The 16,851-nt window shown below is 43.3% G+C and overlaps 1 protein-coding gene across 4 annotated transcripts in view; it reads left to right on the top strand.

The window, feature by feature from the left end:
* The window catches only part of GNA12 (G protein subunit alpha 12), a 40,402-nt gene extending 29,274 nt beyond the window's left edge, over nucleotides 1-11,128 (top strand). The window contains exons 3-5 of one of the 4 annotated variants that reach the window (XR_003571833.1): nucleotides 3,829-3,879; nucleotides 4,896-5,689; nucleotides 9,866-11,128. Coding sequence is in view for 1 of the 4 variants with exons in the window: in XM_027889431.1 (XP_027745232.1) it covers nucleotides 3,829-3,879; nucleotides 4,896-5,465 (621 nt within the window). In the remaining 3 variants the exon portion in view is untranslated. Of the gene's footprint in view, nucleotides 1-3,828; nucleotides 3,880-4,895 lie in introns of all 4 variants that reach the window. The other 3 variants (XR_003571832.1, XR_003571831.1, XM_027889431.1) reach the window with 3 other exon arrangements.
* Nucleotides 11,129-16,851: the final 5,723 nt, after the last annotated feature.

Below are 16,851 nucleotides of genomic sequence, written 5' to 3'. Positions count from 1 at the left end.
TTTCAGATGTGAAAATACTAATGGACTGTTAGTTCCAAATGAATTAAGTAAGACATGTTAGTGCACGTGTGCTTCACTGGCAGACTCTGCTGGGACTGGGACGTGATGGGGCTTCCTGTCTGAGTGCTGGGATGGTTGAAATTAATAGTCTTTAAGATTTTAACATTATTTATGAATATTGCTGGAATATTTTTTAAAGGAAATAGTATACTAACAGGGAAATACAAAAAGATTTGGGTTTTATCAATTTCTGAAAAGCTCAACAACCTTCTATGAACATCATTGATCTAAGGAAGTTTCTTGAGCTGCCACAGTTTTTCTCCCAACACCAGCCCTGAAAAGATCTGACCTGGACCTTTTTTGTTTGTGGCTTTTTTTTTTGAGTGAAAACACCACAAAGTGATTATATTTAGGTATTTACATGCAGTATAAATACACATATAGTGTATAAATATACATATAGTATAAATAACTTTGGCTTTCCTTTCTATTTTGCTACTTGCAAACGTGGCTTAAAATAGATGGCGAGTTTAAAAATCTCTTCTTTTTTCACTAGAACCGTTAAAATACTGAAATTGAAGTCATCAATCTGCCTGAAGATATTTTTAGTATCTGATGAATCTATTGCAAATATTTGCTGCCACTTTTATAGGAAGTCATGCTGGTGAACCAGAAATAACTGGCTAAGATCTGGAGAAGGAGAGCATTTGAAGTGCTAAGCCAGCTTTGAATGCAGCTGAATGGTCAGACAGATATTGGAGGAGCGCTAAGAATTCACCCCAAAAGAGCCAAACAAGCTTCTTTGTGGTCAGTGTCTTCAAGAGAAAAGAATAATTGAACATGGGATGGGCAGCTGATACTTTGATAATAATGTGCCTTGAATGGAAAATCTGCTTTGATATATAAACTCTTTGTGGGTGTGTATTTTATATATAAATATCCACAGACAATTGTATGGGTTTGTAATACCCAAAGCATGAGACAGCTTTGCATAAATAATAATTTGTCAGTGGAATTCAAAACTGCTTTCAAGTGCACCTTGATATAAAGCTAAATAAACTTGCCTTCTAGATCTGATTAATACTGCTGTCTGTTTTCCCTGGATGACAAGGAAAAATTTGAATAGAAACGAATGTTCAATTAGTATAATGGTTCCGATTAAAAATACTAACACAGAACAGTCATAAAACCTGGAGTTTCCATATTTTCCTCATTTAAATATGTTACAAGTTACTCATCAAGTCAATTAATGCTGAATCAGTTGTGTGTGCTGCCTGTGGATGAACTGAAATGCCCCACACACTTCCCAGAACGTCCCTGTTTTCTGTGAATCTGACTAAGATGTAGGACAAGGTTATTCCAGAAGCCTTTGGAGCAGGAACTGAATCCACACTTCCGTAGGACACAACTCAGGACTTAATCAGGGAATCATTAAAGCAGGTTTTCAGTGTATGCAGTGGGCTTGGGGTTGTTATTGTTTTGGGAGCTTCTTGGCGGGTGTTTTTCCTCCCTTCATGTTTGTGTGCTTTAATGTTTTGAGCTTTTTTTAACTTCAGACCCTCTGGAGCTTGTTGGGGGTTTGTTGTTTTGACTGGAAACAGATATTTTGACTTAAGTACTGGATGTCTTTGAATTGTGCTGGAAGAGAATATTCAGACACCTTCAGATCTGTCAGACCATGCATATGGTGCTCACACCTGTTCCAGCAACCTGACTTGGTTACCCAGCTCTCCAAGTGCTTTGCAATTACTGCTTAAAATTTCCCAGAGTGAATTAACTTGGCTTAATTGCAGCACTAGGAAGAGCTGTGTAAGAAATTAGAGAAGTCTGCTTTCCCTAAATCCCTGCAAAAATCAATGTGCTTTTTTTTTTTTCATTCATCAGTTTATTTTCTTACCTTCCTATAAATGTGCAAAATGTCCAAGTGATTGATGTGTGGGGTGGGAAACAGGGGAGGCAGAAGCTGTAAATCAGGTGATCCTGCCTGTGTGTCCCAGCAGTTTAAGGCATCCAGCTGTTTCCTGCTCCGCGTGGGAGGGTGGATGGACAGCAAGGCCTCTTAAAGCAACTGGGTTCCTGCTAGAAAATAGGAAGAAGCCGTATCAGAGATGGCCCCTTTGCAGTATTTTTGCACGTCTAAAGGCATTGTGTGGGACAGAGCACAATAGAGAGAGAAGGGGGTTTTTTGTGGCTTCAGTGATCTTTTCTTTTTGGGCTCTCCTGTCTCCCAAACATGACTAATGCTGTACAGGAAGCCCTTTTCTCTTATTCATGCAGTCTGTGATATCTCTTCTGATCCACAGAGTGCCAAAAAATACAGGAAATTACTTTCACCTTATGAAAATTCATGATTGTAAGGAAGCTCTTAGAGCAATTGTTCTTTGGAAACTTCCCCCCCCCTTCCAACTCCCTCAAAAAAAAGGTAATTTGTTCTGCTAGCAATCCACTGTAAATCTTTTGTTGATACATGGTAGTCTTTTGCAAATACTCTGTTCTCTCTCCTTTATGAAAAGACACTTCCAGTTTTAAATGTTAGGAAATAATAAGCTCCAGCTTCTTTTTGTCTGTGCCTTATGCTGGGAGTGTGTACTTGTGTGATACCCTGAATCCTCTGATCTCCAGTCTGATTCCTCACGATGAACTGTTGTCTTGGCATCTGTTTACAGTTGTACTGCAGGGGAATAATTCTGTTCTGCTGCCTCAAGGCCATGGTGTCGAGGAGAAGGTGTAATTTAAGAATTTATATTGCTCTTGGAGTCTGAGCTGGTACTTGGAGAAAGTTCCATTCTGAATTAGTGACTTGGTGAGGGCACCTACGGTCAGTTTGGTCACTGCTGACACAGCTGTGATGAAGAATTTGTTTTGCTGCCTAAAATTATTAAAAGGCAGCGGGATTTTCCCATTTTATCGTTCTCATGACATGGCTACAACTGCAAGACACATGTCCTGAACAATGAAGACTCCTTTCTCACTGAACAGATCTTCATCTGAAGAAATGCAGGGCAAGTGTTTGAAGGAGAATTTCACCCCAGAGCAGTCGTCATAAACCTCTTATGCAAGAGGAAGAAACTTTCACACAAAAATAAATTTTCCCTGTAAATGCTCCCTATTTCTTCTCAATGTAACTGCTAAACTTTGTACAAGAGGAGCAAATCCATTGCTAAACTCTCGAGCCTAAAAGGGAAGCTGTCTGTAGAAGAGCGAGTCCTTCAGAATGTTCCTTTATTTCATTTGTTTGTGACAAGCCAGTCTAGCTTAAATCATCGCAAATTGTGGGTGACTTTTAAACCTTTCGCTTTTCTGAAGATATGCCACCCAGTCTAGGATATTCCTTTGTTAATTTTAAACAAAATACATTGGTTTCTTAGAAATGTGTTTCGTTTTACTCCCACTCAGTGTCAGTTAACTGCATTCATCTTACAAGGGATAAAAACCCTATTTCTTTTAAGTCAAAGAACTGACTTTAATAGCACTTCCTTTTCATTGTGAAGATGTACTGGATAGATTTGAGCATTTATTCAAATCTCTACTCAACTTTGATTTCTCTAGACCTAACAAAGAACTGCATGTAGAAGAAATACTACCTTTCCTGCACGTTAGTACTATATTATGGCAGCTCCACTTGCTTATCAACAGTTTGTGAATCAGGTTCTGTAATGCTTGTATTGTTGCAGCCCCTGAAGTGTATCAAGGATGGTGCCCAAGCTTGCACTTGTGATGTTTGCTCTGTTAGCCCTCTGTGCATGTTGGAAAGTGAAAAGGCCTTAGTTCAATTGGATTTGCTGTCCCAGAAACAAGCTTAGTTCCCATCTCTCTCCTTTTCCACAGGGTGAATCGGTGAAATACTTCCTGGATAACCTGGATCGCATCGGACAGCTGGTAAGACACCTTCCCTTTCTGAACCAGAGAGCTCAAAGGGACAATGGAAGGAAGCCTGGGTGTGCAATGATTGTTGATTTTTGTTTGGGAGTTTTTGTTTTTTGTTTTTTTTAATAATAATGCATTAAATAATCCCAGTGTTCTTTCTCTAGAAATATTAAACTCCAGCCTTTTGAAACTGAAGCTTAGTATTTGCTTAATCTTTTTTGACAAACAGCAGATCATGGAAGTTGTATTTATGCACATATTTTCTTTTATCAGCCCTTCTGCACAGTCTCTGGCTCTCATTCACTTTTCATGATGCTCTGATGGCTGGTGCTACTTAAGGTAGCAGAATGGAGCCTTAAAAAAATGAAAAAAACCACATTACTAGCACTTCTAGGATGCAAAATCCTTAGTGGAAACATCTGTCAGGAGACTTGGGAGGGGAAAGAACAGAGATGATTTTCCTAAATAGCAACAGTGAGAAGCTGCTGAAGAACAAATCTCTCTACAGTGGTAGGTTGGGCCACAACTTAAGACAGAATGTGTTGCTGTACTCACTGGCCATGGGATTGTGAACCTGGAAGGAGTATTTCCACTACAGCTTTCGAGATGGTCTTTTTAAGGGTAATGAACTGTGAAAACTAGATTTTAAAAACAGAAAATCTTTTCAGTGATGACTTGGTGATCTGCTTTACTGAACACTGAGTGGAAATGACAAATAACACTAGCTAAGAATTTGATCATGAAAAAATAGATTTCAGCCTGAAAACAAGAGGCTTAAAGGATAAATATGTGAACAAGTGGATTAGTCCTATATTTTTATTCTTGTATGTCTCAGGGTCTTCTAGATATTCACCAGTGTTGAGCTAAATGGTCAGCAGTCCAGTATGTTAAAGCTGAGTATTCATTGTTCTCCTGATAATTTAAAAAGCATAGCTCCTGGTGATTTTACCCATCACTTCAGTGTTCTGGCCTTAAACAGCATTTTTGAAGGACTTTTTTTTTTGACAGTTCTCTCCTTCCTTTTCCAGAATTACTTCCCCAGCAAACAAGATATTTTGCTGGCCAGAAAAGCCACGAAGGGGATCGTAGAGCATGATTTCATCATTAAAAAAATTCCTTTCAAGATGGTGGACGTAGGTGGACAGAGATCTCAGCGTCAGAAATGGTTCCAGTGCTTTGATGGAATAACTTCCATTCTGTTCATGGTCTCCTCCAGCGAATACGATCAGGTTCTCATGGAAGACAGGCGCACAAACAGACTCGTGGAGTCCATGAATATCTTTGAGACAATAGTCAACAACAAGCTTTTCTTTAACGTTTCTATTATCCTATTCCTCAACAAGATGGATCTTCTTGTCGAGAAGGTAAAGACTGTCAGCATTAAGAAGTATTTCTCGGACTTCAAGGGCGACCCTCACAGGCTGGAGGACGTGCAGCGTTACCTGGTGCAGTGCTTCGACAGGAAGAGGAGGAACCGCTCCAAGCCGCTCTTCCACCACTTCACCACGGCCATAGACACGGAGAACATCCGCTTCGTGTTCCACGCGGTGAAGGACACGATCCTGCAGGAGAACCTGAAGGATATCATGTTGCAGTGAAGGAGAGCAGCGGGTGTTCTGTTACAATTTTGCTGGAGGGTTAGATCAAAGTTTTTATCCTTTCTTTACGGCCCCTGCATGCGGTGTAGGACCCATGCGAATTCCTTGGCTCAGGAATGCTGTAAACTAGCCAGTCCAAACAGGAGCTATAGGCCGGAGGAGTCACACGTTGATGTTAGCTACTGAATCATTTGGACTAGAAACACTACTGAACCCTGGCCATGGTAGGTTCTGTACCAGTTTTGGGACGCTGAACAACACAACCACCTTCTGCCTTCTTAGAAAAAAAAGAAATCTCTGACAAACCATGTATGGAAGACACATTGTTTTAAGTGAATACGCTCATTTTTCAGAGACACTAGTCGTACAAACTGCCTTTTTTTTTTTTTTTTTTTTTTTTGTAGTTTGGAGGTGCTGAATCAATCAAACTAATCTAAACATAATGAGATTGGCAGCTGTATTGGAGAATGTTAATGGAAGTTCTGTTGTTAACCCTTAGGAATATAACCAGATCTTGTGTGCGTGTTCAGCTTTGCCAAGGGTCTACAGTCCACTCACCGAGGTGGATGCACAGCTCTTGTCTGAAGGTTTTGCCTGAGTCTCCTGGGGCAGAAGTCTAAAGCTGTGTGAGGAAACTCATGTTGGAGTGAATGGGATGGGAAGTTGACATCCTCGCTGATGTGGAGAAGGGTTTATTTTGCACTATAGGTGAAGGTTGTTCCATCATGGGAATACTGATTTCCTTGGTGAAGCAGCCTGTGCTGGAGCACCCAACCACGTATCTGCACAGTGGGTGCTCGAGTGGGATGTACTCCATGGAAACCCAGCACTGTTCTCACCGTGGGCAGTGTGTGTGAAGGTTCAGTATCTCGTGTGACAGGGCTTCATCTACACTCAGAGGTTTGAAAGCTGATCAAACTCTTGAGCAAAGGTTTTGGTAGCACAGCAGCTGCTTGATTAGTCCCAACAGCTGATCTTATAGGAAGACTGAACACCCCAGAGATCCCAGCTTTTCCAGCTGCACTGATGTGTTTGGACAGCAAGACCTTGCTGTGAAATTAGCCTTTAATCTGTGTCTTAATGGGATCTTTAGCCTATAGTAATGCACATGTAACTCTGAGCACAGCTGAGTTTGGAGTTGCCGGTTTTGGGCAGTGGTTTGTGTGTAAAATGGTAAGAGGCTGTGAATAATGTTGATCTGAACTCCGAATTTCCTTGTGCTCTCAATCTCTGTCAGGTGCCTTTTTCTGTGTACAGACATTGAATCTTTTCTACTACAGTGGGGTACATGGACAAACCGAAGATATTGTAGTGCTATCCTTTAGGTAACTCTCACACATAGTTTACTGTGCAATTTTTGTCATAGTTTTTATCCCAGAATAAAACCTGAAGGGCTGTTTGTACCCATAAAAAGTCAGCAGATTCCCTGGAGTTCTTATCCCCTTTGAGCCTGTAATGGCATGTCAAAACAAGCAATGTTTTACTTCAGCTGGTAATCCCATGGGAAATGCGGTCAAAGAAAAGTCCCGTTCCGTTGTCCTTTCATGTTAATTTGGATAAAATCTGGAATCTCTCTTCCCCTCTGAAGCTTGCAGATGTTCATATCAGTATTTTTGTGTAGTTGCCTGATGTAGCAGCCCCTTGGCTTCCTTTGTGCAGGCTCCAGAGTGGAAAAGCTGTGGCTGTGTCAGTGCTTGTTAACGGGCACAGTATCGAGGTAAGAAGCAACTGAAAAGTTGCAGATGGGAAAATCCTAACTTAAATTTGAGCAAACTTAAAAGAGGAATTAGTTTCCTTGCAACAAGTCTTATTTTGCCAGGACCAACTTGTCTTTTTAAATATTTATTCATTTCTAACCTTGAAGGAGGAAAATCTTGTGACTCTTAATATTCAGATGGGAGGAAAACCTTTAGATTATTACATTTGAAAAGGTAAATGTTCCAACACGGTGTGATGCAGACAAGTTTACTCATCACATAAGGTTGGTTTCTCTAAGCCCACTTGTTTGGCTGAAGGCTAAGGCTGCTTTCAAAGCTTTCAGATGTTTTCTGAGTTCTTGGTAGTGGTTTTCACTTCACACAAGACACTGGGAAAGAGAAGGCAGTTGTGGGCTGACCTGACTTCTAGGTTGACTTGACTTCAGTTCTTAGTTTGCTGTGAGCTTTATTCTTTCACTAAATTTTCCAGATGGGTTAATATTATGCTTGTTTTCTCAAATGAGTTAAACATTCCCTTTCAACTGTGTTTTTTTTCTCAAGAATTACCTCAGTTTTTTTGTCTGAATCTACTGTAGTTTTACCTGGAGGCATAGCATGGAATTTCCTGTTCTGTTTTTCTCTTGATACTCATCCATGGTTTTGTATCCTTAGTCACCTTATGGATTTAAAACTCTCAGCAGAGCTAATAATGCAACTTTTATTTTAAGTAACTTAAAATCTGCACCTGGAAAAGAAACAGCATGAGATATCTCATATTGAGCTCTCAAGCTTTTTTTTTTTTTGTTACCATATGGCAGTTTTGCACACAAAGTCAGTTTTAGGGAGCCAGTTTGCTCACCTTAGGCCCATTGTTGCCTTTCTTCTTTTTATTAATTAAATGGGCCTAAGTGAGGGGCTAATCAGCAGTTTGGCTCTGTGGGCTCAGTGTTCTGTCAGATTTGGGTAGTTGATGGATCACAGCAGGAACCCAAGATCAGGAAACTCTTTTTGCAAAAGTCAAGCACTTCTCAAGTTTGCCAAGTTGGTGGCCCGAGAGTGAAAAAGGACGTGGGGGGTGGTTTTAAGTGTCAGCTTTCTCTGCAAAATACACTCCACTTCTTGCCACAACTGAGGGGGTTTGTGTTTTGGGTTTTTTCAAGGTAAGTTGTAGTACAGTAAAGCCAGATAATCGTGTTATGGTAAATCAGTTAATTACTAAAGCAGAGCTTAGGTAGGTGAGGTTGTTCAAACATCTCGGGACAGGCTTGTTTGGTTGCCTTAGTCCTTTCACCAGAAACAAATAGAAAACTTTTTAAGTGACATCCTGGAGAACTTCGCAGGTAAACACAGCTGGAGAGAACATCTCTTTTTGTTAACTTTATAGGCTTATTGTTCGTTTGGCTGCTCAGGAAATGGGTCACAGGCAGGATGATAATCAAATGGAGACCTTGAACAACTCCTTTTTTTTTTTTTTAAGAAAAAAGCAGCTTTTTGCTGTCCCTCCTCTGCCACCCCGGGGTCAGTGGCCAGTGATGGAGTGTTGCAGACGGGTTGTCTCTCCTAAGCACAAAGAGAGGAAGTGCTTCCAGCGTGTGCCTGTGGGAGAGACTTACATAATCTTGCAGTTTAAGTAGAAAAACTAACTCAGTGGGAGTCATTTATCAAACACTACTTTGTGTTTGTCGTCCTCAAAACAGGCTTGAAGCTAACAGATGTGTCAGTCAGTCCCATTCCTTCAGATTGCAGTGCTGTCATTCTCTGAACAGTTCTTGGATGCACTGCAAGGTGACACGGGGAATTGGAATTAAAAAGGAAGAATGGTTTTCTGCAAGTGACATATTTAATAGGCACTTGTCACTTCGAAAGAATTAAGTGGTTCTTAATGGTTAAAATTAATTAATATTGGTTATGGAATTGAAGTTACTGGCCACTCAGTTTTACAACTCAGAGGTTCTTTCAGTTTGATACAAAGAATTGATCTGATTAAATATGGCAGCATGGATTATTTGACTTATTAACTTGGTAATATATTTGATTTTTTCAATTATTGCTGTGTAACCTAGAACTAGGCATGTTACAAGCATGAAGGAGCTCCTGCAGATGACCATTTCCAGGCTTTCTGAGGCAGCTGAAGCCTGAACCTCAGCCAGGCAGGCAGAGTGGAGAATCTAATAGCAAAGGAACTGGAGGGAGATGGAGTAGGAAGAGCTCACTTGTACATGGCACTGCAGACACAAATGGAATTCCACCGGGAGAGCTAAAATATGGTGTGGAAAACAGTGCGTTTGGAAAGTGTGCCCCATCCTGTCCATGTGTCCCACCACCCCCCCAGGTATTCACCCATCCTGGTTACTGTGACCTGCAAAGAATTATGGAATTGAAGAAATTAAAGGAATAGACACAGAACCACTGAAGAAACCAGCAGCTTTCTTTAGTGAGCCACAGCTGCCATAGAACAGCATCTTAGAGAACAAGTCCTCTGCTGCCTTTAGATGGATGTCTTTGTATTAACTGTGTTTTAACTTACATTAACTTACATTTTGGAGTCTTTCCTCTGCATGTACCTCTTTACTTCTGGGGAAAAAAAAAGAAAAAGTAGTTCTGCTGCATGGACCTACAGGATTTCTGTAAAAGGCCCCTCTGATTTTCAAGCAGTGGGTTTTGACACCTGACTTAGCTTGGTTCGTGTCATCAAATTTTCAGGAGTATCTGCTGGATTGATGGATGATTTGATGCACACCAGCTTGAGAGACAAACATGATATGCAGCAACACCTCCACACAGTGCAGTTTATCTTGTCAGCCAAACCCTGATCTCTCATGACGAGAACTGTAAGTTTAGTTGTAGCCTCTTTTCTCTATCCTTTTTCTAGTATAAAATCACGTGGTGTAGTCAGGGGTTTAATATAGCACTGCCAACTCTTTACCTCATACTCCAAGTCTGTTACACAAAGTGGTGGGTGGGGTGTTTCAGTAGCAACTATAAAACATCTGTGCCTACTTTTGTAAATGAGCTTTTAAGAGTTTTTTAGGGAGCATCCATTATGGATCAGGAAGACTGGCATGGTCTGGGCCAGACTTGGCCTGAGCTAATACTGACTCCACTCAGTTCTAGACAAGGACTGTCTAGCCTAGTGAGGAATAATTGGTAAGACAATACAAAACCTAGTGCTTTTTAATAATACCTGTTTTGTAATTAGCTGGAGTGATCTCTGCTTTGTGCTGTGAAGTGGGCACTTCTTTGTTTTAACACTAACCTTTTTTTACATAGATGGAAATGAGTAAAGCCAGGACATTTGAAGCTGAAACTGCTGCTGTGCCACCAGGTGATGCTGGCCCTGTGCTCATCTTGGTGGTTGGGCAGTTCAGCTCGATTCTTGATGTTTTTATCTTTCTAATGGCATTTGGAAAGCGGTGTTGAAGTTTGTCTGTGTGTCTATGCTTGTTTTCTTACGGGGTGGGGAGTGTGGAGGTACTAGATTGTCAGTGCTAGTGGTTCTGTGCCTGGCTTGAACTGTATCACAGCCCAGCTCTTGGCATTTGTCTGATGGTCGTATCTTCTGTCTGGTGTGAAAATAGTCAGAGGGGGGAAATAAAGAGCAGCACTGACTTCCAAGGTGGGCATTCTGGTAAAAAAAGCCAAAGTATGTTGGAAGGGAGCAGGAGAGGGGAGCTAGTTTCTAAACAGATCCCAAAAGCTGATGGTGCTTGAAGACTGACTGTACTGAAGTGAAATGCCATCTGCACTGACCCGAAAGCTTTGAGTGACTCCAGAGAGCTATTGGCTGTGAATTAAGAACAGCAGGCTGGTAAGGCTGGCCATGCCATTGCAAATCTCTCTTCATCTGTTCATAACTGGGTGCTAAAACTCAATTTTTACTAAGATACACTATGCAGATCTCTGGCCAGACAGTGCAACTTACTCCTTCCTGACAGCTACTTAAACTTTCTTCAAGATACCAGAGCACGATAAGGTAAGAGACCTGGGTAGGAGGCTGTTTCTGTTATTTGAATAAAAACTACATGTGATGGAGAGCAAAAGTAGAGAGCATCGTTTGAGGGAAGTGACAGGTTTGGAGTAGCACGGATTCTCTGCTGATGCTTCCCGTCAATCTCTTGTGCTGAGCTCGTGTGCAGGTGGTTGGGCACAAAAGCTGAGAGGAGACAGAAGGGAGAAGGGGGATGTGGAAGAGAAATGCTCTGTTGGGAGCTCACAAGACTTGGAAAGGTGGTTGGTGGACTAAGGTTTGGAAATGTGTGTTCAAACTCCCGTTTGCATTGAAAGCCATTAACTCTCCGTAGGATAACGAGCGCCCCTCCAGGGAACAGCTTGTGTTCCCTGGAACGTGGAATGAGCTTGAGTTGTTGATACACATTCAAAAGTATTTCTGGAGACTGTGCTGAACATGGCTAGTGTTTCTTGCCCTAGTGATGAGTTGTCTTGTTTGTGGAGCCAATATGTACAAAAGCAAACTGACAAAACACCAGGTTATCTCGAGACACAACCACGTAGCTTAGGAAGCCAAGTAATTGTTATCTTCTATTCTGCAATGTGCTTGCTCTCTGGTGCCTATGCATTAACACACATACTATGCAATATCAGTCTTTTTTTTAAACCAGTTCACTGCATTGGGCAACAAAGGCCTGAGTTTAGCCTTAATTTTCTTAACAATTCACAGGAAAGTACTTTAAAAACAGTGACAAACTAAAAGAAGGTGAAAAATGCATGAAGTAAAAGCACAGTTCCAGACTGCTCACGTAAGTGTCTTTCTAGCACCAAAACAGCATCTGTGATAGAAGCAGCTACTTGCTGTAATAGTTGCAACTTATGAAAACTGTGTACTAGATAAAATTATATTGTGATGTGTAAAAAGTGTATTTTATAGCTTTGGTGACTTAGTTTACTGTTTTGTATATATGAATTTTATAAATCTATTAAAACTTGACTTGTTATACTGTTCTTTATGGGTTTTATCTTTTCACCAGAGTCTGAAGTGACATTTTTTTGCCTTATTCAAAAATTTTCTGCAAGAGAAATGCTTTTTGAATAAATTACAGCGTGGAACTACAGCTGTCATGGAGTGAAATCTCTGTGTAACCTCTGGGTATCTCCCACCTCTCCACTTCTGGGCTGAGTCATTCTTCCTGTGTCCAGGAGCTAAGGCTGGTGAGACATTAACCTCTATAAAACTTGTAACTCATTCTCTGTAGTGTTCCAGGAGCTGATTCTGGGGCATTAGCACTGATGGGAAGTGGGAGGAGAGGCACAGCTGGAGTTTGCTTATGTATTTGAAGCTCAGCAAGAGCAGATAATTAAGCCTGTGGAGTTGGCAGCACCTGTTAGAGATTCCTCTCTGCTGTGCAGCATCTGGTAATAAATAGCCATGGGAACTGTACTTGCTGCCTTCCCAGTGCCAGTCCCCTCTTTTGGACTCACTTGCGTGCCCTGGTGCCTTGTGCAGCACTGCAGAACCATCGACCTTTGGAGAGTCACCAGTGTCCCTGTTACATGGCAGTGCCATCCTGTGCCAGCTAATGCTGCCAGAACTCCACTTGTCAGGAATGCTGTTCACCTTTCCTTGCCTGTGCTTGAAGAGGTCACATCTGGCAGACTTTTGTGGCAAGCCTTAGTTGTTTCTTGTGTGAACTGTTAATGCCAGATCAGTTCCACTGGCAGGGGCACAATTCAGGATCCTTCATGGAGTGTTGTTTGTCCTCTTTACTGATGGTTGGAAATGTAGTTTGGGAATGATTGTCTCTTTGTCCCTGGAGTTGATGAGCACTTTTAGGTTACGCGTATTGTCAGTGTTCAGCACCTCTGACAGTGAGGGCAGATGAATTGCGAACTCAGGGTGCACTAATAGGAGGTTTCCAGGTGTGATCACATACTTGGGAATCTGGAAAGCTCTCAGCAACAGCAGCAGCTCCACATGATCTCCTCGGTCAGCTCTGTGAAAGCAAATTGGACCTTTTCAGAGCCAAAATGTTCTTGTGAGGTGTTCCTTGCACAGATGCTGCTCCGTGAGTGCAGAGGCTGAAGCAGTTGGTTCTGCAGGTAGGTTTGCTCACAGTGCCAGTGAACGTTTGTACCCCAGGGAGAGCCTAAACTCCATATATTAGCTTGGAATTCTCTTTCTCAGATCAGCACAGCTACCTCTTAATCGAGCATCTCTTCTGTAATTTCAGTAATCCAGCACTCAGAAGATAAAAGGGAAAATATGTCTGTTTCCCCAGGGAGAGGCTTCTCTAAAATGCAAAGTATAGCTTGGATTTTTTGCTCCAGTGCACAAGGTGGAAGGTTTGGGGAGGTTATAGTAATATTTAAGTATTTTTTAGAACTCTTTGAGGAAAGAAATTAAATCCCTGTGGTTTCTAGCTCCAGCCTGGTATCTCATTATCCTGTACAAACCTGGGAGGAAGTTTGCTCAGTTATTAATATCAGATTTCTTGCCACTTTTCCCAAGACTGGCTGGCATCTTGGGAAAATGCATGGTGTTAAGGGAGGAAGAGTGTTCAGGGATTTTTAGAAAAAATAGCTTTCCTTTAAAGCCTCAGCTCTGCACAGCAGAAACAGACTTTAGTGAAAAGGACCGTTTTTAGGGGAGGGAGGTGGTCACAGCCACTGTTGAAGCAGAGTGCTGGATGCTGCTAATGAAATCCTTATGGAAGACACTGGTTTCTCCTCTCCCACCTTTGCAAGCTGTTGTAGGCAATTTCACCCCCAACTAGTAAAGAATGTGGGGTTGCTTGCTGAGGTTTTTTTCCTGTGGACAGTTGTGTTGTATTCCTGCTCTTCAGTTACAGCAAGTTCTTGTTTTCAGAGTAGGAGTGGAATGTTCTGCCTGTTTATTCTTGGGAGAAGATATTTGTCTTTATGAGCTCGTAAAGCTATTAAAAGACTGTGTTTTCTGCTCTCTTCGGGATTACAGACTTCAGAAGTTGCTTCAAAACAAGTCTCCTTGAGCTTGGGGCAGAAGGGGTGTGACTGAGCTGCTTTGATGGTGGAGGATGCTCTAGGTAGCCACAGGATGGTGTGGTCTGGGAGATGTTCTGAGCCAGAGGAGCCCGACACGAGTCCTTGTTGTGCCATTGCCTTGGAGATTGTTACATGAAAGCTTCAGGCAGGAGGTCCCTGGTTCTGCTGGGGGATCTCCTGAAGGTGGGTCACGTGCAGAATTCATTTCAGGATCCTCTGCCTGTCACAGCGAGGCACCCACAGGTCCCGAGGCAGAGAAACGCGAGTGCTGGCAGAGCCCCGAGCCCCTGCTCGGGCAGCTCCAGGCACCAAGGGACCTGCTGGCCCTTCCCACCTGAGTGCCCAGCCCCTTCCCTGTCTGTCTTCTGCCAAAGGCTCACCAGACTGTGGCTGCACAGGGAACAACACCCAGGTCTCCTGCCCACTGCCTGCCATGCAGGGAAACTGTTCCTGGGCCTTTTGTAGCCAACTGCAATCCTGGCTGCTGAGCTGCAAGTGACTTCTGGGTGTGCATTTATATATAGAGTACCCTGTACCCTCCTCCTTGCTGATGGTTGATCCATGGCTTGACCTTCTAAAGTGACTCCTAATTATCTCATCTGTATTTCGGTTCCACAGCTTACTCAGCAGCTTATTAACTGCAAGTTATGCTGCTGTTCCCACAGCTTTCCAAGTAGAAGTATCTCCCCAGGAACCTGCTGCTTAAAATGCAGGAAATCTTATTTAGGGGCTTATCTTGAAGTTGTTTTACTACTTATTCCTCTGTCAGCTGTTGTCTGCCCCCCTACAACTCTGGCACGTGCAGAGAAGAGTAGGAATTGTACCTTTGAGCTTTAGTTCTGGTTATAACCTTTATTTTCTGTGTAACCTTGGCCAGTCCTTTTATTGTTCTGAGACCCAGGTTGCCTCCAGTCCTTGCTCATACTGGTGTAGTGTAGTCCAGGTGCAAAGTGCTACTTACAGACCCTGTGCTGTAATTTACAGCAGCACCTCTGGAAACCATTGCTGGTGTGAACAGTAGCTGCCTCCACGGGAATGTCTTTGCATGACCAAACCCTGGAGTGTTATGTTGCAGGAACTTCTCTGCTCCAGCTGCCTGAGACTTAGAAGGGTTTTCAGCTGCTTTTCTGCCTTTCACTGCAAAGCTGACTCTGGCCTGTGGACCCTGCTGAGCTGCCCAGGTGAAGCTCTGAGTTGCCATTCTCATCTGCTTCTTACCTGGAGCCCTTCTGGACAAGCTGAGCGGGTAAGTGGTGATTCTGTCAGTGATGGTGTCAAAAATATCTGTCACTGCTCTTGAGCAGAAACTGCTGCTCTCACAGCAGCACTCGGGTGAGTCTGTAAGTGAAGTGTCCCAAGGCAGTTTCCCACCTGTGACTTCTGCCAGCGGGTCATTTGTTTCTGTGCCACCCCTGTCCTCTTTGTCTTTGGACTTTTATGATAGAAAGCTGCCCCTTTCCCTTAGGCAGGGCTGTCATCATGAGTTTACGGCCTCTTTCTGGAAAGTTTCTGAAGTTCAGTACAGAATCAAGTAAGAGCAAGCGAGGCTGAACAGAAAGCAATCTCGTGCTTAAAATAGTAAATCTGTCAAGGCAACAACCGAGCAAGTGCGGGGGCAGCGCATGGGTTTGTAATTCAGACGGGGTTTGTTTGGAAAGTTTCTTTCTGCTGCTGGGAAGAATGTCTTGGATGGGAAGCCCATCACCTTTGCAGCTGCCAGGAGAGGGCGGCAGCAGCGGCCCCGCGCCTGCGCCCGTCCGGGCTCAGCCTGGAAAAATGCTTCCAGGAATTGCCGTCATCGGCCCCGAAGCCAAACTCCCTGTCTCTCGCTGCATGAATCATGCGGATGTGAAGTGCTTGTGTTTCCGGAATCCAGCTGAATTTATTACGGGATCGTCTCTTCCACTCACCTGCTTGTGTAAATCTCGAGTGTTTCTCAGATGTCTCCCACCGACCCTCTTCCCTTCCCGCTCCGAAACTGCACTGCGGGGTTCGTGCGTGGTTGGAGGCCCTTGAAGTGCACAGGGCAAGTGCTCAGGAAAGCCAGAGTCGTCACTCCTGGGAGAGAAACATCCTCTCCTCCCTCCCAGCTGTGCTGGACCCGGTCCTACCTGCTGGTATTTTTAGACAGGAGAAATCTGAAGCGTAGCCGTGAGCTGTGGGAGCGTTATCAGTGCTGGGAGAGCTAGGCATGGAGAGGGTCAGCCTTCCCCTGGTGTTCTGCTGTTACAAAGCAAAAAACCCATGGGCCTCTTGAGCTCTGGCTATAAATAGCCCCAGAGAACAGCGTGCCCTGGCAATGGGAAGGCAGGCTCTGCATTCCCACTGCCAGCAGAGCACCCATTCCTGCTCAAGGGGTGACTTATGGAGCAGAGAAGGCCAAAGGGTAACTTCTCAAGGTAAAAAAAAAGAGGAATGCGCATGCAGTTCCCCCTTTTAAGTTAATAGTCAATGAGTGTGTGAATGTTTCCAAAGGTTTCTTCTTCTCTGCCAATCCACGGAGGATGTGAGTAGTTCCAGCTCACGCTCCAAGCCTGGCTTTGTTTGAAGTGAAGCAGCTCTGGAGATCCCCTTGAGAGTCGGCCAAAAGACAGTCGTCACACTGACACTGCTCTTTGTGGCAGCTGATCCCAGTGCCAGGGATCTCTCTGCTTTTCTCACTGACTCTGTGCCCATCCTCCTCCATCTCTCCCCCCGACTCATAGCAGGAGTCC

The sequence above is a fragment of the Empidonax traillii genome, unplaced genomic scaffold (assembly GCF_003031625.1).
Source record: "Empidonax traillii isolate 1590-97213 ecotype Southwest subspecies unplaced genomic scaffold, ASM303162v1 scaffold263:size1499331, whole genome shotgun sequence".
NCBI lineage: Eukaryota > Metazoa > Chordata > Aves > Passeriformes > Tyrannidae > Empidonax > Empidonax traillii.
The sequence above is the reverse complement of the archived record's forward strand: the minus strand, read 5'-3'. Positions and strand labels throughout refer to the sequence as shown.